The 26,136-nt window shown below is 39.7% G+C and overlaps 1 protein-coding gene across 5 annotated transcripts in view; it reads left to right on the top strand.

Moving 5' to 3' along the window:
- LOC103185087 (MTSS I-BAR domain containing 1) overlaps positions 1-25,876 on the top strand; it is a 29,181-nt gene extending 3,305 nt beyond the window's left edge. Inside the window, exons 4-13 of one of the 5 annotated variants that reach the window (XM_042331961.1) lie at positions 6,825-6,836; positions 10,422-10,579; positions 11,736-11,843; positions 12,149-12,246; positions 13,353-13,563; positions 16,189-16,308; positions 18,100-18,294; positions 20,019-20,192; positions 21,416-21,575; positions 22,396-25,876. In XM_042331961.1, the coding sequence (XP_042187895.1) occupies positions 6,825-6,836; positions 10,422-10,579; positions 11,736-11,843; positions 12,149-12,246; positions 13,353-13,563; positions 16,189-16,308; positions 18,100-18,294; positions 20,019-20,192; positions 21,416-21,575; positions 22,396-23,144 (1,985 nt within the window). In that variant the 3' untranslated portion in view covers positions 23,145-25,876. The remainder of the gene's footprint in view (positions 1-6,824; positions 6,837-10,421; positions 10,580-11,735; positions 11,844-12,148; positions 12,247-13,352; positions 13,564-16,188; positions 16,309-18,099; positions 18,295-20,018; positions 20,193-21,415; positions 21,576-22,395) is intronic. The other 4 variants (XM_042331962.1, XM_042331963.1, XM_042331964.1 and 1 more) reach the window with 4 other exon arrangements.
- The last annotated feature ends 260 nt before the right edge of the window (positions 25,877-26,136 follow it).

Raw genomic sequence — 26,136 nt, 5'->3', positions numbered from 1 at the left:
CTATTTTGCATTCATTTTACCAAATGTGGAGATCTTAGAGGAATAGTTGTTTTATACACCAGGTACATTGTGGTTCCATTCACTTACTCGCTACCTGTGTATGTTTGTGCTAAAATGTCTGGTTTCGGATTTTGAGGTTGCTGCCGTTGTCACATTCTGTACTGATTTCTGAAGTGAGCACCATTGAGATCTACACCAGATACTAATGCTCTAGAATAATATTTGTATCAATGTTAGCTGCCCCACATCTTGGCTAATTTTAATGTTTTTAATATATTGTACTATATTTTTAGACTGGTATATTTAGACTATCCCAGTTTCCATTGGACCTACACTGTTGTATGAACGATATGAGGGGACTACTTCAGGTGCATGCAGAAAATGCATTTAAGTTCTAGTCGGCGTGTCTAAAACAACCTAAATCTGCAATACCCTATAAATAAATTGAGATAGTTGTAGAGTTTAGCATTAGGAGAAAGAGGTGCCCATACCATGGTGCAGCTTTACTTGTTCAGCACATTATACAAACTGCTGAAATAGTTTCTATTTAAACCAGGGTTTAATTCAATGCAAAGCCACAACCTCTGCAGATTTGTCCTCCTTGTGAGTGAGGGCTCAAATGATTTCATTACAAATTTTGTGTTTATGATAACCTGTGCCCTAAACCTGGCCAAACTCAATTTATAGAGGAACAGCAGCTTTGGAATGTAGCCTTGACTGAAGCTTGGGTTAGTCGAGATTTGAGAATGTCAGGATTCAGGTGGAATTTTAAATATACATTGCAGCTTGCATCTAAAAAATGCTGTTCACGTATGCTAACATTTTGGAACGCTTTACAGAGATCCTGTCGGACATCAAGCGGGGGTGGGAAGGTAACTTGTAGTCTCGGATGAACAGCTAGGTTTTTAGACAGGATTTAAAGACGGCATTATGAAGCCGCAGAGCAAAACATAACAGCTCGGGTGGAAAACTAGAAAGGCTTTCCAGCAGCTCACTTTCATAATAGGGTAGAGTGGGGGAGATGTGAATATTTTTGCACAAGTTAAGTTTTTTTCCTGCTGACAATTAGTTGTAATAATCATCACGTTCCATGGGAAAACAGCAATAGATTCATACATTTAGTGTATGTACTTAGCTGAGGGGTGATTAGTGTGTCAAGCCATTAACTGTGGCATTCGGGTAGGGCACGTCTAAATAAGGCCCTCCATTCCAAACGTAGCAATACTCTTCAACACTGTAGATCTCCACTTGTCCTGAGTTAGAGTACCGTCAGAAACCTCATTCATTGACACATGCACATCTGTGGGTAGTTTGCTGCTGCATCATTTCTGGTGATGTGATTCAGAATTCCTATTAACTTTATCCAAGCCCAATGAACGTTGAGTATTACCGAGTCCTCCCTTGCTGGAGGAAAACTACAGTTGTTAATTAGGCTTTCTGTCAGTTTACTAGGAAATTAAGAAAAATTGTAACAAGTTTAGCTTTCAGCGATCCATTGATAGTGAAGCCTAGATTTGAGAATGATGAAGTAGCTTTGTGCAACTTTTAATAGCACCAACCAGAAACCTATCCAGTTCATAAATCTCAGACCTTTACTCGGACAACTTAATAAATGTGTTTTCAGTAGAGTTGATTTGTTTCTTTTTGGTAATTATTTAATTCTAAACTTTAAAATCTGTTATAAATCGACAAGACTCCAATAAAATAAATGCAATAAGAATAGCACATCTTTTCGTGGTTGGTGGTGTATAAGTTAAATTCACTCTGATTTATGTTTTGTCTGCCGTCACATTGCCCCCCTCCATCCATACCTCATAACCAACAAAGCCAAAACCCTCTTCCACATCTTCGTCACTTCCGGGCTGAACTATTCCAATGCCCTCCTCGCTGGTCTTCTGCCACTCTGCCCCCACTCTCTGGAACTCCATCCCGCAGTTCCTCCGGCTCACCCCCTCCCTTGCCTCCTTCAAGATCCATCTCAACACCCTCCTCTTCGACCGTGCTTTTGATCACCCTCCTTCCCCCCCTGCCCTCAACCATCCCCGATCCCGCCCCCCAGCTCGGGTCTAAAACACTGACTGTCCAGCTCCCTGGAACGTTCTCCCAATGTGAAAGGCGCTACACAAATGTAATTTTGTTGTTGTTGTTGTCTTCCCAGCTCCACCTTACACAAAATTCCATTAATCCACAACTCTGCTGCCCAGATACTCACCCGCACAAAACTCCGTACCCCCATCACACCAGCCCTTGCCAGGCTCCATTGGCTCCCGGTTACCAAACAGATCAATTTCAAGATCCTCTCACTCATTTTCAAATCCCTTCATGCCCTCGCACCTCGCTACCTATCTGATCAGCTTACCCCCTACTCCGCCACCCGCTCCCTCCATCTTGCTGGGATATGGTTCCACGAATACTGGTTTCCCTCCTGCCCAAGTGGCCATTATTCATATGTAAGCCTTTGCACTGAGTGTCGTCAGGAAACTCGACTACAATGAGTATCGCAGCCGAGCCTGACTTCTCCCCACCATACATGTGCACAGCCAGTAAAAGGTGCTGTAGAAGGACCAGGACGGAAATGCTGGCTGGTTTTCCCCTCTCCAATCCTGAGAAGACCAGGACTAATTTAGTCTCCCATTCCAACCCCGGCTGAGACCAGTGAGCTCAGCATGGACCAGGATCCGAACAAGCAAGTAATTGGTCTGTAAGCTGCAGTTCCATCCATTGCACCATCGAGGCTGTCCTTCACACATTATTAAGAAAGGAACTACATTTTCCTTGCTTTCTTAATATATTAATGACCCGAATGTGGGAATAGAACCATATGCATCACCAGAATAGAGCAAATTAGAATCATAAGAGCTGTGTTACATAAGGAAATTGGGTAGAAACAATAAATAAGGATAATGAATGCATGAAAATGAAGCTTTGGTTTAGCTGGATTTGGTAAAAGGTCATTACGGCACATGGTAGCTGCCACCTGCCCAGTTTTTAAGATGATGGAATTCATATCTTGGTTTGTCGGATGCTTCCTTATCTGATTCCACAGTCCTAATGCAAGAAGCCTATGTTTTTTGCTAAGTAATGCAAAGAGCTGCCAGTTCTGCCCTTGAACTTGTTGTCATTCCTCTTGCTGTTCCTTTTTCAAATAAAAGCTGAACTTTGGAAGCTATTTGACTGAGGGAAAATGTGGCAATTAAGCCAGATATTGATTATATCTACAAATGTGCACTTTCCAGCAGTAGCCATATTGAGCAGGAGACTTGGAAAGTAGAGCTCTACTGGAGTCTTGGTTGCTGAGTTCCTCTACCTCCAGATCACCTCAGACCGTACGTTCTTTATTGTTCAATTCCATGCTGAGTGGGGTCATCAATTTACTGAACCTTTGGGTCGGCTGTCTTCTGAAGGAGACTTCGTTTAGGAAAACTCCCATAATCAGTTGGGAAGATTTATAGCCTAGCTTCAAGCAACCAATATTCGAGAGCTCATCATGGATGCCCACATCTAAGGACCTGCTCCTCAAATCACTAGTTTATTGTAATTTGAAGTTTCAAACTTGGAAAACCACTCTGTGGTGACTTTTAATTTTAGCTACAAGTTAGTGATTTGCAGGCGTTTATGATTAATCAATCTGGTTTCATCTGGCTGGATGTCAGAACTGTGGCTTCAGACTTTTTCTCAAAGACTGTGTAAGTTTTAAATCTTATACTTTCATTTGCTGCAGGTTGGCGTCTACACTACGTGGAACTAGTTGTTTAATCCTGCTTCACCAGCAGACATTCCTCTGGAACTGCTGCCATGACTTAGACCAACCTCAGTCAACATTTCGCCAACAAAACATACAGTCACTATACTTTACAGTATATCCTGTGAAGCGCTTTGAGACGTCTCAAAGACCTAATAAGCTGCTATATCAAACGCAACGATTATTAGTGCTATTTCTATGACAGTGACAGAGAAAAGAGAGTAGGTTATTTGCCTGCCTTCTTAGTCCAGTATGTAGTATAACTACAAATGAATGAACAGATCTGAAATGAAGAAGACAAAACGAGCATTATGTAATACTGGAAATAAAACAGAGTGTAATTGGTTCACTGTTCTCTTTTTATTCAGTTATTTGTCTCTCCCATCCCTTTGTTTCCTTACAGTATTTGGGCTTAGGTAATCCCTCGTTCCACTTACACAATTATGAACCAGGTCTCCAGGATCACACAACAGAAGCCAGCGGAAGACTTTCCAAAGGTGGCACCTTTGTTCAGAATACTTGAGATCAGGACTTCAAACCCACATATTTTTTCTGATGTTTCAATGGATCTCAGCACTCTCAATGAAAATGGAATTGCTAGTCTCTTCTCTTTCTTACTTCTCTTTGTAGATCCCATTTTCTATCTTCCCCTTATTTTTTTCAACCTTTAAGTCACGCCAAACAGCTGTTAGTCCAAGTGGCTCATGAGGTGCAGAGTGCATCCATGAACGGTGATGCTGTCAGCGCCCGAGGTAATTGAGGAGCTGACTGCAGCCAATCAGGAGAGCCTCGGTCTTGTTGACATTCAACTGAAGAAGGTTAACCCCCATCCAGGACCATGTCTGACAGTAGTCTGTGAGGATAGCAGTGGTCCTGGAGTCAAGGGTGGAGGCAGAGAGAGAGTTGGGTGTCATCTACATACATGTGGAAGTTGACCCCATGTCTGCGGATGATGCCACCAAGAGGGAGCATGTACATGTTGAAAAGGAGAGGACCAAGGACAGAGCCCTGAGGACGCCACAGTTGACGGTGCGGGGGCTGAAGGAGAAGCCGTTGGTGGAGATGGTGGGAGAGGTAGTATTTGAACCAGGCAAGGGCAGGTTCATGAAGGTGGAGCTGAGAAGAGAGGTGGTGGCAGCAGAGAGATCAAGGAGGCAGAGAGACCCCTGGTAGCAGATGGACAGAATGTCGTTAGTTGCTTTAACCAGGATTGTTCCAATGCTGTTCTTGAGCTATATACCAAAGATTATTTGAATAACAGGTGCTTGGACAGCAAGTCTTTTTGTTGCAGGGAAATTGAAATTTCAAGCCTCCAGCCTCAATTTTATTCAGCCTTTTATCAGAATGGAATAGGGGAAGATCACGAGCATATTATGCAGGGAAATTGTGAATAAACTCTCCAGCAACTTAGTCAGCAACATGCTTTGTCTGTGAGCAATAGTTTTATTAAGAAATTGATTTCATTAGCTTTTTAACGATGAGGGTCAAAATGGAAGGGCATTCTTACATGTAAGCAGTCAGCAGTTTTCTAGGTTTGCAATGTTGTTGATAAATTTGAACTGCTTGACTCATCATGTAGTGCTTTATTTAAAACAGTTGCTTTTTTTTAAAAAAAGTCAATTTCCGATGCATATTTTCGTACACCTTTTGTTACAAATTGGGCTAAAGCCATTTGCTTGATTCCTGTTTTGCTCATCAATCTGAGTCCCTGACTGGGCTGCCATGTACCACCAAGATCTGCCAGTCTGTCATTGTAAAGAGTAGATTGTGTTCAGAATGAGGGAGGAGGAGAGACCCCTGGATGGCTTCCTGAGCTTCTTAATGTGGGAGCAGCACTATTTCTGGAGAACAGAGACTAGGCTAAGACACAATATGGAAAATAAGTTGATGGCAGGTTTATCTATGTCTCTGCGTGGCACAATAACATAAAGCTATATTGTGGTCTGGTGGATAAATGGAGAACATTAATGAGCATCATTTTTATATACATTCTTCCAGGTTGGTGTATGATTGATGTACTACTTAAAATAGGGAGAAATTGTGATCTGATGTGTCTTGCCTTTCATTTCTACATGTTTATACTGTACTTCCCAATCTATTTAGGAAAACACAGGCATTTTTTTAAACTAATTGTTGCAGTTTTCTAAGTATTGGTATAAGGTTAAAGAAAATGTAACCTTGTGTTAGCCTTTATTTGTAAAGTGTGCAAAATGTTGATCTTCGTGAATTAAGTCTTTGTGAAAGTAGTGAGAAATGAGTAAGCTGACTGCATCCTTCCTTCTACAAGAAGGCTATTAAAACATTTTATTCAGATTCATTTCTGTCAATTGTATATAGACTATTGCAATGCATTGCTGCCTTCCAGAAGTTATTAAATATTATAAATGAACAGATCAGCTACTACAGAGGTGTAGACAAAGTAAAGTCAATTATTAGCTTCATTTAATCAGTACTTTTACATAATACTGTAATTCTGGAACTTCAGATAAGCTTCTCAATGTCTCCTTGAAACCAAATTGCTTTGCTGATTTAAAATAGGCGGACAATATAGTTTAGTAGCAACTGAAGCTTTCTATAAATAGTTATGAGAGTTAAATGTCATGATCACCCATCATCTTTCACTTCTTATTGAAAAATCTCTACATATTAATTCTCCTACACTCTCGCCCACTATTTAAAATTATGCATCATCCAATTGTTTAGCCTCTTTATGACACACTTGCAGAACTTCAGTGAGTGGGCTCATCGGTGCCAAAATGTGATCATATGATTGACGTTCTTAATAAGATGGTTTACAGTTAATGGCCCAGTAATATTGCAAATATTTTTATGCAAGTAATTTTTAACCTGGTGGGAAAATTGTAACCAAGTGCAAATATGTAGATCGGGTTCATTTTACCTTGTTTTGTTGAAACAAAGTGTGGGTTTGTGTATGCATGTACAATTTTGGAAAAAATCATAGGTGTGTGTGAGAGTGTGCGTGCGTGCATGTGTTTGTGCACGACACCTTGAAGATTAGTTTGACTTATTTTCTTTCCCTCTTTGTATCAAATTTTGCTGTGCCATATCTTCTTCCTGCTAGCTGATGTTTTTGGTAAGTTGAGCTACACTCTACCCTGCTCGCTGGTGATTGAACCTATTTTGTGGGCTAGATGTGTATGAATAGTCGTCACCACTAACTGCCAGTCTGTTTCTTCCCTTTGCCTCTTCTTTCTTCCCCCATTCCCTCCCTCAAAAAAAAGCTCAAGCTCAGTGATCCTTTGAATTGGATGATTGGTGTATTTTGCATTGCTGGCCTTTACAGACTTTCCCCAGAGATCAAGGAAGGTTCAGAAGCCAGAGTGTGTCGCAAATTCCAAGCCATGAGCATGTCTGTCACCAACGATGGTGTGGAAACTGCTCCATGATGCAAATGGATGCATTCTAAACAATTGGCAGCCAAGGACATTTTTCTGATTATTTTAGTTTAAATGGTTCTGTAATGTAAACACGTAAATGAAATTGCCAATCCGTGTAATCTGTAGCCAGTTCCAAGTTCTTGGTTGCCTTAAAATGTATGTTTGCTTCCTCTTGTTTTTTTGTGAATACATTGGGTGAAATTGGAGGAACGCTTAGTAATATCTCAAGCCTAACATAACGGTAATCTAAACCTAATGCAGAACGAGGTTACAATTGGTTTTAATTCATGTGAAGTCCCTCTGTTGTTCACTATTGAGCACAAATTCATTCCATCTCTGAAAGTGTGCAGTACAAAAGGAATTGCACTTACTGACATTAATTGTTTTTTGGAAAGATCATTATCAGTCTTTTACCGTTGGGTATCCTCCACTATTTCCTGCCAGCTGAAATGTATGAGGAATGTGGGGAAAGATTTTACTCATTTAAAACGTGGAGTCTTTATGTATGTTAATTGTAGGGACTGTTCAGGTTGTGGGAAGTCTTATTCTCCACATTTCTATGGTTTAGTTCCCCAGTGAAGTTTATTTTTTTAATATAAAATGAAATGAAAAATAAACAAGACTAAGGGATATAGTTTTATTTCAAATAAGTGCATTGATCTAGCCTTAATTTCCAAGTAGGGTTAAGTGTGAACTAGTATCCTGTGGCTTCTCATCATGCACTTCAATTTAAGGAAGTAATTAAGATGGATTCAACGTAATTTTTGAATAGGAATTAAATCAATATGAGGATTGCATAAAGGTTCTGGTATTTGCCACTGTTGATGCTTCCTACGTGTGCAAAGTGCAGATTCAATTGCAAGTTCCAATGTCATCTCCATGAAATACAAAATATTCATTGAGGTGACTGCCTCATGTGGGTTTGGAGTAATCCTTCAGACTTGGACAGAAGGGAAATGTGGGTTGAGTTTACAGTGCAGTGCGTATGTGGAAGTAACCCAAAGGGATAGAGTTTTAGATTTTATGGCGTGAACAGCAAACTGCATATTTTTGACAGATTTTACTATGCTGCCAGCAAAATCTGTGGCATGGATTATATTTACTATCCATCATGTTAAACATCTTTTACATTTGCAGAAAAGTATAGCAGTACAGTAAAAATGTAACTCAAGAGAAAAATAAATCCCCAAATATCAAATATTTTGCTGTAATGACGAGTAAAGAAACAACGACATTGGAATCTAATTTGCAGCTTCTAATGATCTTCCCAAAATATTTAACGATTTATTAGCGGAGGTGAGACACAACCTGATATTGCACTTCTTCCCCTGATAATTATTTCTTGTAAATGCTTTTTTAAAACAAAATTTACAAACGAAGAGATAACATTTAAGACCATTTAAAACAATAAAGTTTATTATGCGTGGAATTAGAAGGAATGTTTGATTTTCATGAAGTTCTCATATAGCACTAAACTTCTCAGTTGCTGTGAGAACATGACAATGAATAAAATCTCTTATCCTCTTTAAATGACGATCCAATTCCACTTTGCAATGAAATGTACACAACAGGACTAATACCCACTTAGCTCCATTAATTCAACAGCAATTGATCTTCATCACATGCTTACTCTCTGGTACAGACCTTTACTGTTTTGATTTAGTCAACCAGGATCCCTTTGAGCCCATATCTACTTATGTTAGTTCCAGGAGGCAAAGGGAGCTGAAACAACTCCATATCTGCAGTTGACATCGTTCCCTCTATGTAGTAGCCTTGTTTGTGGTTTCTTGTTCCTGCCGCATTACTTCATTGTTCTGTGAGTGGTTTGTGCACCAAAGAATTCCTGGTGATTTAAGTATTAGGAGCACCATATTTTAGCAACCCCAATCAAAGCATGTCAATGACGTTTTGTTTCAGTGTCTCACTATGCGTTTCCTTGCAACCAATTTAGTGTGCTTTTGGTGTTTTGTGAGTCTCTGGGGTATGGAAGGGAGTTCAAGGTTGTATTTTTAAAAGCGATAAAGCCTGAATGGAATGTGTTTTGTTTCTTAAGATAGATATAAGAAATCTGCTTGTTCATGTCACAGAGTTTTTTTTTTGTTGAATGTGTTGTCGGACCTTTTGAATGTAAGGGGTTAAGATGTTTTTCCCCTTTTCTGGTTTGCACGTTGACAGAAATAGCAGTGTTTAGTTTTTCCTGATATGCTCTAGTTATGAAGCAAAGAGCTATTTCGATTGCATTTTTAGTCATCAGTTGCTTCAATGTCCAGTGAAAAACTACATATTTGCGGCACAGGGTTTATATGTTAATAATTGTTAACTGGGTAAAATTAGAGAAATCTATTTAGACATTGCGATTCTATTTGAATTTTGAAGGGAATGATGAGGTATGAACATGTGACTATATAATATAGAAACAAATTGAGTTTGCAAAATGATGACAAAATGTAGCCATCAAATATTACTACCAGCTGTTCCAGCAGATGTTGCTCTCCAATATGAGCGATAATTGACTCTGAAACTTTTTGAAGTTTAGAAAAATTGACTACGCCATTATACATTCATAAATGGAGCATCTGAATTTCATGCTTTTTATGTAACTTCTTGTAGTCTAAATTTGACTGCTTTTTGTTGAAATTTTTTTTTATGAGACTTTGGTAACTGAAAACTCCAAAGGAAAGAATTTATCTTACAACTTTGTTGGTGAGGTACTTTTTAAAAAAAACACAGGTAATCTGCCCCTTTTTAAAATGAACACTCAACCATAATATAGTTATCAGAAGTAATATGATGAGGGAATATGATGAGTCTGATAATAATGGTTGTGAACTCCGAGTAGATATGAGTGCTTATTTATATTCACCTTTTTTGACATCTACAAACCCCTTCTGCAAGATTTATTTAGAAATATTTGGACTGAAAAATTACAGGCAAAACAAGGTTTGTGGCAAAGTCAAGTTTCTTTTAGTTTACTTCAAGAATAACTAAAAAGAAGCTTCTGCCTCTTTGGGCATTGATGATGGTGAAGGTTGCTAACCATAAGCTAAATGTATGACAAACCTGCCCTGGAGAATGGTCATGAATACCAGTAGTCCATTAAGCTAAGTATCACATGAGAAACTAATTCCTTTAAAAGTCTTACATTCATTATTTTTTCCTGTAGATTATTGGAAATAATTCGTCTTTTTTGAGGGGGTAGGGGAAGGATTTTTTTCTATTTAAAAAAAAACTGCAGAATGATTATTTTTATTTGAAATGCATAATTCTTCTTCTGTTTTCAGGAAAGGGGGATATTCAGCCTCAGTTGGACAGTGCTTTACAAGATGTCAATGATAAGTACCTTCTGCTGGAAGAAACTGAAAAGCAAGCCGTCCGTAGGGCTCTCATTGAAGAACGCAGTCGCTTCTGTAGTTTTGTGTCCATGCTGCGACCTGTTGTTGTAAGTTTATTAAATTACACTTAACAGGCTAGGGTAAATGGTCCCACAGAGGCCAGAAATGGTGGACTTTTAATTTTAAAAAAATCTTTTTATTTAGCTGGAAATTCAGATTGCCGAGAGGATGTTGTTGTAGGTACATCTTAGATGTTGCCAAGTAATGTCGTCTCAGAAAAAGTAATTGTTGGTGCATGTTGCCATGGAACCAAAAAGTATTGCCTTCTTCAGGGCACGGTTACAAGTTTACAAGCATACAGATTTCTGTCAAGTTTTACTGATAAATTGACTGGAAATAAAAGTGACGACTTGCAGTTATCACATCAACCCAAACTGTGACAAGTGGTTGAAGTTAATCCCGAACAGATTAGTTGGGAGATGACTCCTCTAAAGTGTTGGCTCTTACTGGGCTAAAATTCCACACGTTGGCAGTGGCTTCTTTTTCATGAGCAAGTCTAGACAGACCGAGTAGCAGCAGATTGTTTGACCGAAGAGAGAGCATTGCAGCTGAACCCGAGCTTTTCTCACTTCATTAATGGTCCTGCTGAATCAGCACAGACTAGCAATGGAACCTGCGACCTGCTGGCTCAGTCCTACATTGGATAGTGACTTAATAATAATAATAATCCTTGCATTTGATATAGCGCTTTTCACGTCGGGAAGACGTCCCAAAGCGCTTCACAGAACAACTGTAAAGTGAATTGACTGTATATTTGTGGGCGAACGCGGCAGCCAATTGCGCACAGCAATGTCCCACAAACAGTCATGGATTGAAAATGACCAATTTATTATTGTTTTGGGTTTTGGAGGGATTATTATTAGGCTCTGTGTGGAGTAAGGAAACTTGCCCAAGGTTTCGCCCTCTGCCTGGAATTGAACTCAGGTCTCTCGCTTGCAAAGCGAGTGCTCTAACCACTGAGCTACAGGACTCCACTTTATCCATAGAGCCATCCGAGAAGTCAGGGTCAAGTAATCACTCAGCTCAGTACTGGCACAAACAGCACTTCTTGATCACTACTGTTAAAGAGGTATATTTTTGATCGTGCTTACGGTCACCTCCCCCTTCCCCTGGCTTGGAGTCACTGTGGAGTGCTCTGGGACCCTACCTGGGCGCTGTTCTATATATCAGGTTGTTCTTATTAAACTTCTATTCCTGCCTCAGGAAGAAGAAATGTCGATGCTGGGAGAAGTAACCCACCTCCAAACCATTGCAGATGACCTGACTAATCTGACTGTGGATCCTCACAAGCTGCCTTCAGCCAGTGAGCAGGTCAGTCAATCCTCAATGTAACTTTTTAAATCTTCTCTCGAGCGTAAGCAACTTATCGGTACTGCTTGGTGTTTCCATTGATAAGTAGTGACTTGGATGATTCAATACTTTCCTGTAACTATTTATAATTCTGCTTTTCTTGTTTTGTTTTTTGCAACTTGATGCATTAAAGTTTTTTAAAATTATCTATATCCTGACAAGGAACATGAATCCAAAAACATATGTTGTAATTTGCCCAATTCCTGGCCCATTTCACCCTGCAATGTATTGTTTTTATTTGTAATTAATTGTATTTTTCACTCTAGGTAATCATTGATCTAAAAGGCTCTGACTATAACTGGACATACCAAACTCCTCCATCTTCTCCCAGCACCACTATGTCCAGGAAGTCCAGTGTCTGCAGGTATGTGAAGGTGCAAACTATATAACCCACTGTGCACACATTCAACATACACTGTTTCTATAGCACAGATTGAGGAATAGTTTCATAGTTAGCTGAGTTTGAGGGCTAACTGTACAGTTACAGATTTAAATTTTATATTTGTTCTTATTCATGGAATTTTTTTTTAAAACTCTAGGTCCATGCACTAAAACCATTGGGGCCGGCTTATAAGGGGGCAGCTTGTGGCAATGTTCTACTGTAGCGTCTACTGTAGAAAGTTTCTCGGTGTCACCTACCTGTAGCAGCAAAGATGTATAGTTACATCCTTAAATTCATGTGTTATGGTAAACTTAGTGATGCGAGGTTCAGTAAGGAAAGATACCTGTGTACGCATGTTACAGAAAGTATTTCGTTCATGTCAGCTTTATTTTTCCAGTTGGTTTCAATTGAACCTTTTGAGAATTAAATGTCTCATGCCAGTTTTCAGATTCTCAGTTTGTTTGTCTTCTACCCTTTATTCTGCAAATGACTATTGCTGAATGTAATAAAATAGTAAAACGAGTAAATTGTAAAACTACAACGTTTAGAAACTTGGTAATCTTGCAATTTGTTTGTACCGAAATGCTGTTGTACTAATCCATGGGTTAATCCAGTAAGTGCTTTATATAATTAATACCAGGAAAAGCTGTTTCCCAATGTGATAGTCCACCTTCCTGTTCTGTGTCTGGTTCTGTTATTGTTAAGAAAAGCTCCCATTCCCTGTAATGCATAGTAGTTGGCATGATGTGTTTGTATTCACTGTCATATTCACTTTTTTTCTTTTGCTAAGAAAGAAAAAAAGTTTACTAAGTGCGTTGCTGTTAATTTATTGCACACACTTTTCCAGTTTAAGCTACCACCAGCTTTGTAAAAGAATACTGTAAAGGCTGAAGTAAACAGCTGGCATGCTAAATATTGAATGCCCAGGAACTTGCTTTTTTCTTTCTGTACCAATTCTATTCTTTTAAATTTTATTTGTGATTTTTTTTGTGGCTTGACAGTGAGTGGCTGTTGCTTTTAATATGTAGAGCCTGAGTGTTAATTGTACTTGGTCTTCCCCTTCCTGTCCTCCCTTTTGTCTCTCTTAGCAGTCTGAACAGCGTTAACAGTAGTGACTCAAGATCCAGTGGATCCCACTCTCACTCACCTACTTCACACTATCGCTATCGCAGCTCCAACCAGCCCCAACAGGTTCCTGTGAGGCTTTCCAGTGTATCCTCGCACGACTCGGGCTTCATATCTCAGGATGCGTTCCAGTCAAAATCTCCATCGCCGATGCCACCAGAAGGAACTAATCAGGTATGTGAAATTGCACACTCAGTCAAGTCACTATTTTAGTGTGCTGAAACTAGAATTATTACTATCGTGACTCTTTTTCGCACTGAGAATTGCAAGTGTTTAATCTAATAATGGTTAGGTGATGTAAATCTTGGGGATTTAAAAGTTCTTAGTTTATTGGAAGACAGGAAATCTTGAGAAAGTAAGGAGTTCTATCATCTTGAAGTCCAACAGAAGAATGAGTTAGTCACAGGATGGTTTCGCGAACCTTGATTTCACCAAAAGGAGGAGTAAAGGAAATTAGGTACGAGTTTTGAAATTTTGGAAGGAACGAGTCAGAAATGGCAATGACCATGGTAGTTAGTGTCAATTTAAAGTGGAGACAGGTGAGCGAGATCAGCTCAGAGACGGGAAGCCAGAAGTAAAGAAGGATCAACTCTAGGTTTAAGCTACCAGCGGCTTTGTAAAAGAATGCTGTAAAGGATGATATAAATAGCTGGCTTGCTAAACATTGAGTGCCCAGGAACTTGCTTTTTCTTCTTGGAGTCCTGTAGCTCAGTGGTTAGAGCACTCGCTTTGCAAGTGAGAGACCTGAGTTCAATTCCAGGCAGAGGGCGAAACCTTGGGCAAGTTTCTTTACTCCACACAGAGCCTAATAATAATCCCTCCAAAACCAAAAACAATAATAAATTGGTCATTTTCAATCTACGACTGTTTGTGGGACATTGCTGTGCGCAATTGGCTGCTGCGTTCGCCCACAAATATACAGTCAATTCACTTTACAGTGTGTTCTGTGAAGCGCTTTGGGACGTCCTCCCGACGTGAAAAGCGCTATATCAAATGCAAGGATTATTATTATATTATTATTTTCTTTCTTCCCTGACCAAGAGAAATGCTGGAAGGGCTTCCCCAATCACAGGAATATTAAACATTGGACAGTCTTGGATTTTTAAGAGAGTTGATAGATACAGATGAATTTGACTTGAAAGAGGAAACTGTTTCAGTTTTGAAAACCAGTTTCATCAATGGGAAAGATGTGAAATGTTTTTGTAGTACGATAGAAAATTGATTAAAACAAAAGAGTATGGTGCTGCATGCTTAATTTAGTACAGTAAATGTAGTGTTTAGCTGGTAATCATTTAAAACAATTCGGCAAATTGGATAATTTGAATGTATAATTTCTCAAAGTTGACAACTTTCCTCCTAAAGGAACAGTGATAACATAAAACTGCAACAGTAATTTGTACTTGTATAGTAGGTTTCATATAGATAAGTGTCTTAAAGCATATCAAGGGAGGGAATTAGGGGAGTTTCAAGGTTTTGACCAAAGGGACGAATGTAGAGATCTGTTTTTAAGAGGATTTTAAGACTGGGGTGAGAAGGCTCGAAGCAAAGGGATTTTGGGAGAGAGTTCCTTACTTGTCTTGTATGGTTTGAAGTGATTGCAGAGGTACAATGGCGCATGATCATGAAGGGAATTGAAAGTCAGCACAAGCATCTTGATGTTGATCTATGGAGTTCTGGGAGCCAGTTGAGGACAGTGCATGTGGAGCCTGGAGTGGGAGGGGATACGAGTTGCAAAGCCTTGAGTTGGAGGTTATGAAGGACTGAGCTTGGGAAGTTGGCTCGGGGAGCTTTTGAGTAATTTAGTCTCATTGGTGAAAGTATTGATGACGTTTTGAAGTTGGGTGGTTGATGGGGACATCAACTGGTCACATTGTGGAGATTGGAGGAAAGAGATCTTGGTCGACGATTGAATATGAAGATTGAAGCAGATCTGAGGGATCCAGGAGTAGCAGTTCTGCACATCATTGTCTTGTTTGAAATTACATTTTGCTAATTTTGTAGTTGTCCCCATTGTCAGTATTTGAAAATAGTATTTGAAATTTCATTTTTTTATAAAAAAAAGTTGTGTTTACTAGTCACTGCCCCAAATCTAGATTCAAATGAGGAATGGATGTCAGTGCGTACTTAACTATGCCTCGGTACAACAAATGCCTTCACGAGACAGAAAAAAATTGTATGGCAATTCATTTAGAATAACATTAGAAATGTTTCGACCTATGCAGGGGAAGTATTTCAAATATTGTACTGTGTGGGAAAAAAATCTTAAATGGTTTACTCCAGCATTAGCCGATTATTCATTTAAATAAAAAAAATTGTGAAGTATAAACTTTAATCTCACATTTAGCTTCTATTGTGCATCTTCTTTACAGCGTAGACATGTTTATTCATTTTCTATGCTGTCACTGGCTTGGGTGGAAGCAGAAGCAGGAATGCCAAGTTTAATCAGTGCATCAATGATGGTTAATAACTAACAAATATGCTGTTGTTTTCCCCCCATTAACCAGGCTCTCACTGCATTCATTGTTTTGCTTTCATTAAATCAGATTTCTCATCAGAATATTACATTGGTTGTGTCCCAAGCCATTCCATGTTGTGCATTAGCGCAGTTCAGTTCTTTCCTGCCTTTTTATCCTTGAAGTGATTTGTTGGTGTTAGCTGCTTTTTAAAGCACGTTGTTATAATGGCCCTAATCCTGTGCTTCTTCTTTCCCCCCTCCTTCCTGCTTTTTGCTTTTCTCTCTTTTCTTCCTCCCCTTCCCCCTCCCTAAACAACCTTCCACAAAATATTGGTGTGCTGCAGAATTCATCGAGCTCTGCCTCTTCTGAAGCGTCTGAGACATGCCAGTCAGTGAGCGAGTGCAGTTCCCCCACTTCAGTAAGCTCAGGGTCTACCATGGGGGCCTGGGCATCAACAGAAAAGGTGATCATTTTGCTCGCCTTGTCCGTCTCCTTGCCTGTGAAGCTTCAAAACCTGGATCACAGGATATATGCAGATTATTGTTACTCGAGCTAGTTTCAACTTTTCAAATGTTCGTCTTCACTGAATCTGTATTTGGGTTTTTAAAGTAACCTTGTGATTTTCAAGGACTGTTTTTCTCCCTTCTCTTCTATCTCCCCCCACCCCCCCGTATGTAAAATTGGGAATCGGAGCATTCTGCAATCCTTTGAAGTTAAGATCAGAAAGAACATTGCCTGCCAGCTCCTCCAGAGGCTCAGTGAGAAAATACAGAGTTTAGTGGGTGAATATATCATATGGTACTCAACTATGTGGAGTTAGCTTCTCTCAGAGTGGCAATCAGTGTCTTAGCCTCAGCACCTCTTAGGTTACAGAGAAAAAGAAAGAGGGGCGTGAGGTAGCCTTAGTTCCCACTCCAAATGGAGGGGAGAATGAATTGTTTCAGGAGTTATATTGATGGGCTTCTGGGCCATTTTCTGCTGTTTGATTCAGTTTCTGATCATAAAAATATCAATGTTCTGTACTGGAAACTCCAGATATGTGAGCTTTGAGTGACAACCAGATATACCTTGTATATATTCTTTTTTGCCTCCTTGCCTCCTCCTAAAAATTAGGGTCAAATAAATAGCTTGGTGACACTTTTCTGCATTGGTCAGGGTACCTCAGCTTTATGTCCAGAGCTGTAACTCCAACCATTGATGTGGAATGCTGCAGTAGGCTGTCCTTTGCGGTGGTTTCATGTGTTAATTTGCTAAGCAGTGAAGTTCTGATTTCATTCATTCTCAAAAGCAGTTGTCGCAAAGCCCAGGGAGAAAGAGTAAACCTATTGGGCTCTTCAGTTTATTGACACTGGGTTAAACCTGGATTCTAATCACTACTTTCTGCTGGAGAGGAAGAAAAGGAGAAGGAACAATATTGGAAGCCAGCTTGATCAACTACCTGTAGTGCAGAAATGTTGAGAGAAAGCAAGATTGCTGAGGCCCATTGGTAATGGGGAGGGAGGGCTGTTCAATGCTCACATATTAAAGAATGGGGGGGAGGGGAGATGAGGATTGCTGGTCTCTGTGGAACTGACACCTTGGCAATTTACTGCTCTGAAGAGAGGAGCAGAAAAATTGGGCAGGAAGGAAAAAAACAGTTGCTTGCTTTAACCAAAACTTCTAATAAAAATGCACAATACATAATTAATGACTTCAAGGTGGCAGACTGCGTTTAGCTGGGGGAAGAATGAAAATTGTATACTTGTAGGGTACTGCAGCTTTGCCTCCTGTGAGTCTTTGAAATAAATAATGGGAGAAGCAATTGAAGGGAACTTGGTATAACACAGATTCATTGACACTACGATCAAATTAATTACAGAAATGTCCCCATTCCTCCCGACGTGAAAGGCGCTATACAAATGTAATCTTCTTGTTGTTGTCCCCATTTTCTTGTATTGCGTGGTTCATTCTTAGCATTGAAGGGAAGACTGCAAGTTGGTGTTACTTAGCTTTGAGTGACAGCATTGCTTTCAGATTAATAAGACGCATGCAAACTTTCTTTATAAAGGAAATGTCTAATATTGAAGCGCGGCATCTGGTACATTTGACTTCAGACTGCACATTTATTGCAGGTTGTGAAGACTTTTCCAGCTCAGTAGATAACTGTTCCTAAACCTTTTTTTTGTCTAGTTGTTGCCGTGACATTCTTCACCGCCATCATCATCATTTTATTAATTTCTCCATTTGTGTTTTTGTTTTGCTTTTTGATTTGCAGTTGACCAATGGGTTCGATCACTTCAGTTCATCTAGCGAACCATTCCTTGCTTCAGTTGGTACTCGTTTTCTCCCACATTTTCAGTCCTCCTCCCGACCCTATTCCAGACCTAATTCAGCTGTTCTCCCAGATTATCCTCATTATTATACCATTGGTCCTGGCATGTTTCCTTCATCAAGGGTTCCTAGCTGGAAGGTTTGTGTTTTTTTATTATTTTTCAGCAGTATTTGAAAATATGTGACGTTTTTAATCTGAAATTTTATTACAGAAAAGCCTTCTTTTGTCTAAAAGAATCTCAACAAATGTCAAATAAATTACAATAAACCTTTAAAGGCAGACTATTCAGTATATAATGAATTTACAGTATGTTTGCATGTAAGTTTACTCAATGGGTAACTACAGTGTATAGTAATGCACTGAACCAAACTGCCCAGAGTGGTCCAAATCTCTGCAGAGTTAGTATAATTGTTGGTGTGTAACAAATCATTTTTAAACTTATATATTTGTTGCACAAACTATGTGGTTTGCAGATATATCACTGCTTGATTTTGCATTAATTTTGTGATGTTTGTCAGAATTAAGCGAGTTGAAAAGGATGAATGGTACTGCTGTTTGATTGAACTAAAACTACCTGTTGGCAGCTGCCTAACATTAAATTGGGAAAAAAGTTCAATGCAATAGCTCGATTCACAAACTACCTGACTTTTGATCATTGTCTGTTTGGTGCTTTTCCCAATTATAAAGGATAAATAACCATTTAAATTGAGGTTCTCACTGAACAGTGCAAACGAGTTTTAATATTGCCTTTTTTTTGCATGATTATTGTTTCATTCTTTTAGTTTGAGCATCTTAGGAAGCTTAGCTCAAACGTTTCTGGTTTGAATCATCATAGGGTTTGCTCAGCCCTTCTGCCTTTCAAGCTTGAAGAAATTAGTATTGTGTCTAATTGAAAATATCCTCGGGCTAAGGAGGGGAAGGGGCCTGCTTGGATTTGAACTGACATCTGGGGATGATGTGGCTGGTGAAGCCTTTCAGATCTGCATTAATCCAATCCAACACATTGTTATTGCTTGGCCAGTCTGTCCTGCTTGACATTGGTACTTGGAGGTGTTTAGGTCCTTAATCCTGCAAGTGCAAAGCCCTAATATTCCTTTGAACTTTGATTGATTTTCAATCTTCATCAAAAAAAATGTTTTCGTTAACAACACTAGTCTTTACTAGCGGCGCAACACATACACCAAATGGAACGTTGAAGTGATGTAATGCACGTTCACTCCCTCTCATTGCAAATATCCAATGTCTGTCAACTGCGTCTGTTTGGGGAGGGACCAAATGGATGTCGGGATTGTCTCAGAATTGCTCTCTTGCACCCAACATTGGCCAGCTCCAGTGCATTAAGTGGGGGCCTGACTGCAGAGCCATTGATTGTTAAGCCCAGATAATCTTTGTTCTTGAGTGAAAATGAAAACAGCATGATTGGATGAGAAAGCGTTCCCACTAACATATACCAAACAAGAAATTGGTGAAGATCATTCTCTTTGTACTTGCTTTTTATTCTAATTGTGTGTTGTTAATATTTAGTTTATTCCCTTATTTATTTCATCTTTTCTCCCTGTAAACCACAACTATGCTAGGATCATTCCTTGCTGATGAAGCCAGTTAGGGAACCTGATGGATCTGCCAAAGCACAGTTTAGTCTAACAAAAGAGGTAACTGTGGTCCTTGAGTGACTCTCTCTCTTGTGTTTTATTTATGCACATATATACGTCCAGGGGGAAAGTGAATGGTTTGCACTCGGAATTTACCTTGAGCAGCGAAGATCAGGAATCAGGGGAATTCTGTGGTTAAACTGCCGTATTTTATTGCTTGTGGAAACAAGTCAGCTGAGATTTTAAAATACTTTGATGTGTTTCAATTAGGACTGGGCAAGGCCAGGTCCTTATGATCAGACTGGGGTCAATACCTTGCAAAGGCGTAAAGACTCAGAGCAGAGACGAGATGCTGATGCCAAGGCTGCAGCAACGGCTATCCAGAGCGTGCAATCGGAAGAGGCTCAGAGACCTAGAAGTATAACCACCACAACTCCAGCGAGGGTAATGACTGTATTCCATGTACTAGATTAAGCTAGAGCAACCTTAATGTTAGTGAAATAAACTTGATGCTCATTGTTGAGGTATATTCAATCTTCCAGATAGCTTCCTTTTAAATGGTTAAAAGTGATATTAAATGTATAATAATCCTTGTATTTGATATAGCGTATTTAATGTCATCAAGACGTCTCAAAGCACGTCACAAAATATACTCTAAAGTAGTGTGACTGTGTACTTTTTGGGCAAATGTGGCAGCCAATTTGCGCACAGCATTGATCCACAACAAATCATGGAGCGACAGACCAATTGTATTTGGAGGATTGTTGGCCAGAACAACCGGAGAAACTCCCTTGTAGTGAGTGATAAAAGTACGATACCAAATTACATTTGTATAACGCCTTTCACGTTGGAAGGACGTCCCAAAGCGTTGGACAGTCAGGGATTTGGACCCGAGCTGGGGGTTTGGGAGCGCCTTGGGACGTCCTCCCGACATGAAAGCCGTTATATAAATGTAATCTTGTTGTTATTGGGGAGGGTGGAGGGCACTTAAATTTGCATTCCATGTGGTATTTTTCACATCACGTGAGCCAAATGTGGATCTTTCTCCCACCCCCGTCCCCAATACTAATCTGAATATTGAAGCTGGACAAACTATTGTCATATTGGTAGTTAAATTGCCGAATGTCAGGTCCGTAACCCAGTTTTGTAAAAGTGATATAACAAAGGTGTTATAATAGGGATCTCCTGTAGATTGTGGGCCAGGTATTGTTCATATAGGAACCGAGGTAAGTCATTCATCATTTTCTGCCATGTTAATAGATTTTGACTTCTAATTTCATTTCACTGCCATTTGTTTTCTATTAATAACCTTCTTTCCCATGTATCTATCCGTCTCGGTTTATATCTCATTCAATTCTGTATCTTGCTCGATGTTTTTAAGCTAACAATTGAGTTATGTGTCTGCAGTCCACTATTGAAAGCATTGTTTACTTTCATGCTGTGGTGTAACTGATTTCCGATATGCAGTGCCTGATGCATTTGGTTTTCGTATAGTTTGTAAATCTTTGAGGAATGGCCTTGCAGAATTATAAATTTCAGAATAATTGAGTTTTTCTCAGCTCAGCCAGAGCTGAGCCCGAAGATGCTCGGGTAATTGGGTTCTAGATATGTTTTGGATCAGAAGAATATCAGCAAAAACTGTGGCGGTTTATTTTGTCTATTAACAGGTGGAAGAGCTGGAAGCTCGGGATGAATTGGCATTGGCCTTGAGTCGAGGGCTTCAGTTGGATACTCAGAGAAGTAGCAGAGATTCATTGCAGTGTTCCAGTGGATACAGCACCCAGACTACCACACCTTGTTGTTCTGAGGACACCATTCCTTCTCAAGGTAACTGACCATGTCTGTTTGTTGGAGGTTTATAAAAACACTTTTGCCCTCCATCCCCACCCCTTGTTCAAAAGAAACATATTTATCCACTAAGATCTGGAAGAAGAAAGAATGAAACACAGCTGAAATGGGAAGTCAGTAAACTGGGAATTCTGGAAAGAGCTCAAATAAGCCAAATGTTATCTTCCTCTGAACCTCATGATCTATGTCTTTGTAAAATTCCTCTCATGGTCAAGTGTGTAAATGCTCTGTGTGTGTGGTTCAGCACCAAGTCACCCGCACCAGAAGGACAAAGGTTCAGTCATTGCTTACACATGTGCTAGTTGCCCTAAAGTATATTTTGCCCAAAGCTATTAACATTTATGTGTGAATCTTGACAATGAGTGTTACCAAGGGAGGATTGCTGCTCAGTTCAACGTTGTTCTCGCAAAATATCCACGCATATCACTGGTAGCAATCAAGAGTTTGAACACTGGGTGTTTAGTTTTTGATTTCTCCTTACCATCCCCCTCCATCTTCCCCACCTGAGGGGTAATGAGTGCAACTGTGGCCCTTCGCAGTCCCAGCTGACGTCAGCTAAAGCACAAACCAGATACTAAACCTTAGACTTGGTCTGTAGGGCTGAGATTGGACACTGGGTACACTGTGGCGTTTCTTTTATTTAGTATTAGAACTGTAGCAGATTTTAATATGGTATTTGCCAATTTGAATACCTACCTGTTAGGTGATGTACCATTATATTTGCTAAATTAATTCATGTTCAGTTACAACTGATAAGTTTCCTAAAATCAACAGAGCCTTTTTTGTTGTTGTAATTTAGTTTCAGATTATGATTACTTCTCAGTCAGTGGTGACCAAGACATTGAACAGCCCGAGTTTGACAAGTCCTCCACCATTCCACGAAACAGCGACCTGAGCCAATCCTATCGCAGGATGTTTCAAGCGAAGCGCCCAGCTTCCACTGCAGGCTTGCCCACAAACACGGGCCCCGTGATGGTCACGCCAGGAGTAGCAACTATCAGACGGACTCCGTCAACTAAACCATCAGTACGAAGAGGAACTGTGGGAGGAGGGCCCATCCCAATTAAGACACCAATGATCCCTGTTAAAACACCAACTGTGCCTGATGTTGGCAGCTTGTCAGGAGCACAATCTGGGCCCGATGAGTCTCCTGATCAGGTTTCTGAAGCTGCAGAAAACCAGCCGGTGTCTCCAAAGAGAGGAGGTATGCCTTTGCCCAGCTGGAATTCAGCCACACAGGTAATCGTCATCCCTCCAGTGCCATCTCAAACCATAAGCCCCACAGAAGAGGAGAGATCATCTGTGATGAGCCAACAGATAACGGAAAACGGAGGGTCCATCGTAGGCACCACAGTGGCAGCTACAGACGGGGATCAATCTTGCACTGGTACAGCTTTGAGCCTTCAGAAGCCGGAGGCAGCAGTCGAGCTGCCTGCTCTGGATGCTGCAGAAACCCCTCAGGGTGAAGACATGTTGAGTGCCATCCGGCGCGGTGTAAAACTGAGAAAAACTATCACCAATGATCGCTCTGCCCCAAGGTTTTCATAAATAAACTTGATATAAAATGCTTTGCAGAGGTTAAGAAGGAAGTCTCCGACTTAGATTACTTCATTCCAGTGTATATTTGAAAAGAAGAATGATTCTCTTGAAATCTCACCGTGTTATTTCAATGAATTTTATCTGGGGAAATTCATAAGAAAGGAAAGACTGACTGGTGGGGAGAAAAAAAAGAACAGCAATGAGGAACATGTCACTAGTTGCATTCTTTTGAATTTTATGGCCTGTAAATATGAAAGTGTATTTCTCTTGTAGTTAACTTTTAGCTTTACCTATTACTTTCCCGCTTCTCTCCCTCTCACCCCCTCCCCCACCCACCCACCACCCCACCGAACCAAACCGTGCCAAATCATACCTGATGTTCTCTGACTCCTTATAGTTTGACCTTCAGAGCACAACCAGTTGAAATCTTCATTGTCGGCGACAGAAAAAACATTTCTTTTTCTAAAATTTTGCGACGGGATTTTTGCAAAGGGGATTGATTTAATGTGGTTTCTGCTGGTGAGGAGTGTGCTTAATTAATAGTGCACAGAGGAAACAAAAGTTTTAATTTATTGGATTTGTGGGTTTTTAAAAGATTTATTTCTATAGGGTGGAGCGATAAGCACCGTCACTCAGTATTACACTTAGTTACTGTACAATCAGTAAAATAGAAAGAATTATAGCAGATTACCAGCTAACCTATTTTAAGCAATACAGCGCAAATAAGGCATGATGAGTAAGCGTGGATTTGATGTTTAGTCGTAAGCTAACAGTGCCATGACAGTAACAGTACTTACGAACAAATGGGATGCTGTTTCTGTGATAGTTAAGCATACTGTAGTTATTTTCTAGTGCTTAATGTTGATCCTATTGAAATGAGCCATATCTGACTAGAGCTTATAAGTTTTCATACGCTGTACAGACTTTGCTTTCATTTAACGTAACCACTGAAACTGCTTTAATCGTATGCATGCAGCCTACATTAGTTTTTTGTTATCGGTGCCCTCATTGGTTTTTATGCTTGCTTCCCTCTCCTCCCAACACCCATTCTATACTTTTAAATATGACTTTATGCTAAAGCAATGGAGAAAAAAAAGTGTGTCAAATATAGCAGTTAAACCTTAAAGACACAAAAGGTAGCAGGGAGATCTAGAGTTAAAGATGCTTTTTCTTGTTTTTTTTAAAAAAGACAGGCCCAGCAGGCTGGGTAAATAGACCCATGTAGTGGAAATTTGAAGAAATGATCAAACCTTCATTTTATGACAGAGCAGTAGCCTTAGAATTACAGCTCAGGTCTTATCCCTTCTGCAGATATATGCTCCAATAAATATACATTCAGGGGCTTGCTTGTTCCATATTGCAGGTCTGTTTGTAACTAACCCCTATTGAATGCGGCAACCCACTAAATGGTGAATAATAATGTTTGAGCATTGCGTGGTTATCTGCTCCTAAAAACATATCTGAACTTTAATGTATTGGAGCTTGTGATTAACTTGAGGCTTTATATTGACAGCTTTGTATTTTATTCATGACCATAACTAGCGATGGCTGTTGCAGACCATATAAGTTCTCACTAATTTCCTGCTGCTGTCTTCTCCTCTATTCCCATTTTCCTCAATCTGTTTGGTGCAGAATGAAGGGACAGAGAGTAACTATCCTTTGAAATCCTTTTAAATGTTTAGTTGTTGTCCTGTTTATCAATTCTCTGGATAAAATTGGTCATTGACTTCATGGCTGGCTATGGGACATTGCTGTGCGCAAATCGGATGCCATGTTCCCCTATAGAGTACACAGTCACAACACTTAACAGTAATTTCCTGTGAAGCGCTTTGAGGTCTTTTGACATTATTATAGGCGCTACATCAAATACAAGGAATATTAATGGCTAGTTGTGTGGAAAATGCAAGTTTTTTTTTCCAGACTTGCAGGTACTTTACACAACCTTTAGCACCTCAGGAGATCTTTCAAGTGTTTAAAGTAGAACAGCTTTCTTAAAGTGCAAAACGTAAACGCTCTGTTCACCCAAAGTAGTGGGAAGCTGTTTTATGGGTACTTTTTTTGTGTACATAAAGCTCGGTGAGCCAGCAGTTAGTTTCACAGCTGCAAAAAGTTTGATAACAAGTCCCTGGCTAGAAAAATAGTATTATCTTTGTGGTGCCTGTGGTGATCCCAGTATTAAACACAACACAGAGGAAATCTGTGCTGACCACAAGTCAGACAAAATTAGCTTTTAGGTTACCTCCAGCTGATGCAGTTTGCAGATGACGCAAATGGTGGTTAGTTACCTATTAGCTCTTTTATATAAAAAAAACTCTGAAACCATAAGCCCCACAATTGTAATCATTCAATACCATATATACAAATATAGGAAATCGTTTCAATAAAAGGTAGTATGTTAAAGTCCAGATTCAACATTACATATCCTTGCATCTCTTAAGAAGTTAAAAAATTAAAGAATGTTGCCAAAATTTTATTAAAGAATGTGTAAACTGACCGAATTGTTTTTGAAATAGTAAAAACTTGATGTGTTTTGCATATTGTAAAAGCAGGTTATCACACTGAACCTAGGATTGTTTCTAATGGTAACTTATTGTGGTTTTGTTCCTGGTTTGTAATGAGAGTTGACCTCTCCTGTGCAGTTTTTTGTTTGCCGGGTGTAAATATAACAATCTGTAATTTTTGTGTCTCCCTCCTCTGTGTTATGATTGCTTCAGCCTATATTAAAGAAATGTGAAAAATCAGTCTTGTTTTATTGTTTTGTGATGGAGTATACACATATTTGTGTATGATAAGGTCGGTTGACCGTAATGCAGGACACACTTATCCTTGATCTCACGGATTTTCATGTGTAGGTGGAAATATGCATGGAAATCTCAGCTTGGTTTGGATGCTTTTAAACATGGTGATGGGTTTCTGCATATGTCAGACACCCAGCTGACCAAAGAAAATGCAAGTCAAAGCCCCAATGGAAAGTGTTGTACCGGTTGGACCTGTACAAGTA

Source organism: Callorhinchus milii, unplaced genomic scaffold, assembly GCF_018977255.1.
Source record: "Callorhinchus milii isolate IMCB2004 unplaced genomic scaffold, IMCB_Cmil_1.0 Scaffold2, whole genome shotgun sequence".
Classification (NCBI taxonomy): domain Eukaryota; kingdom Metazoa; phylum Chordata; class Chondrichthyes; order Chimaeriformes; family Callorhinchidae; genus Callorhinchus; species Callorhinchus milii.
Note: the sequence above shows the minus strand (reverse complement) of the source record. Positions and strands in the feature narration are given on the sequence as shown.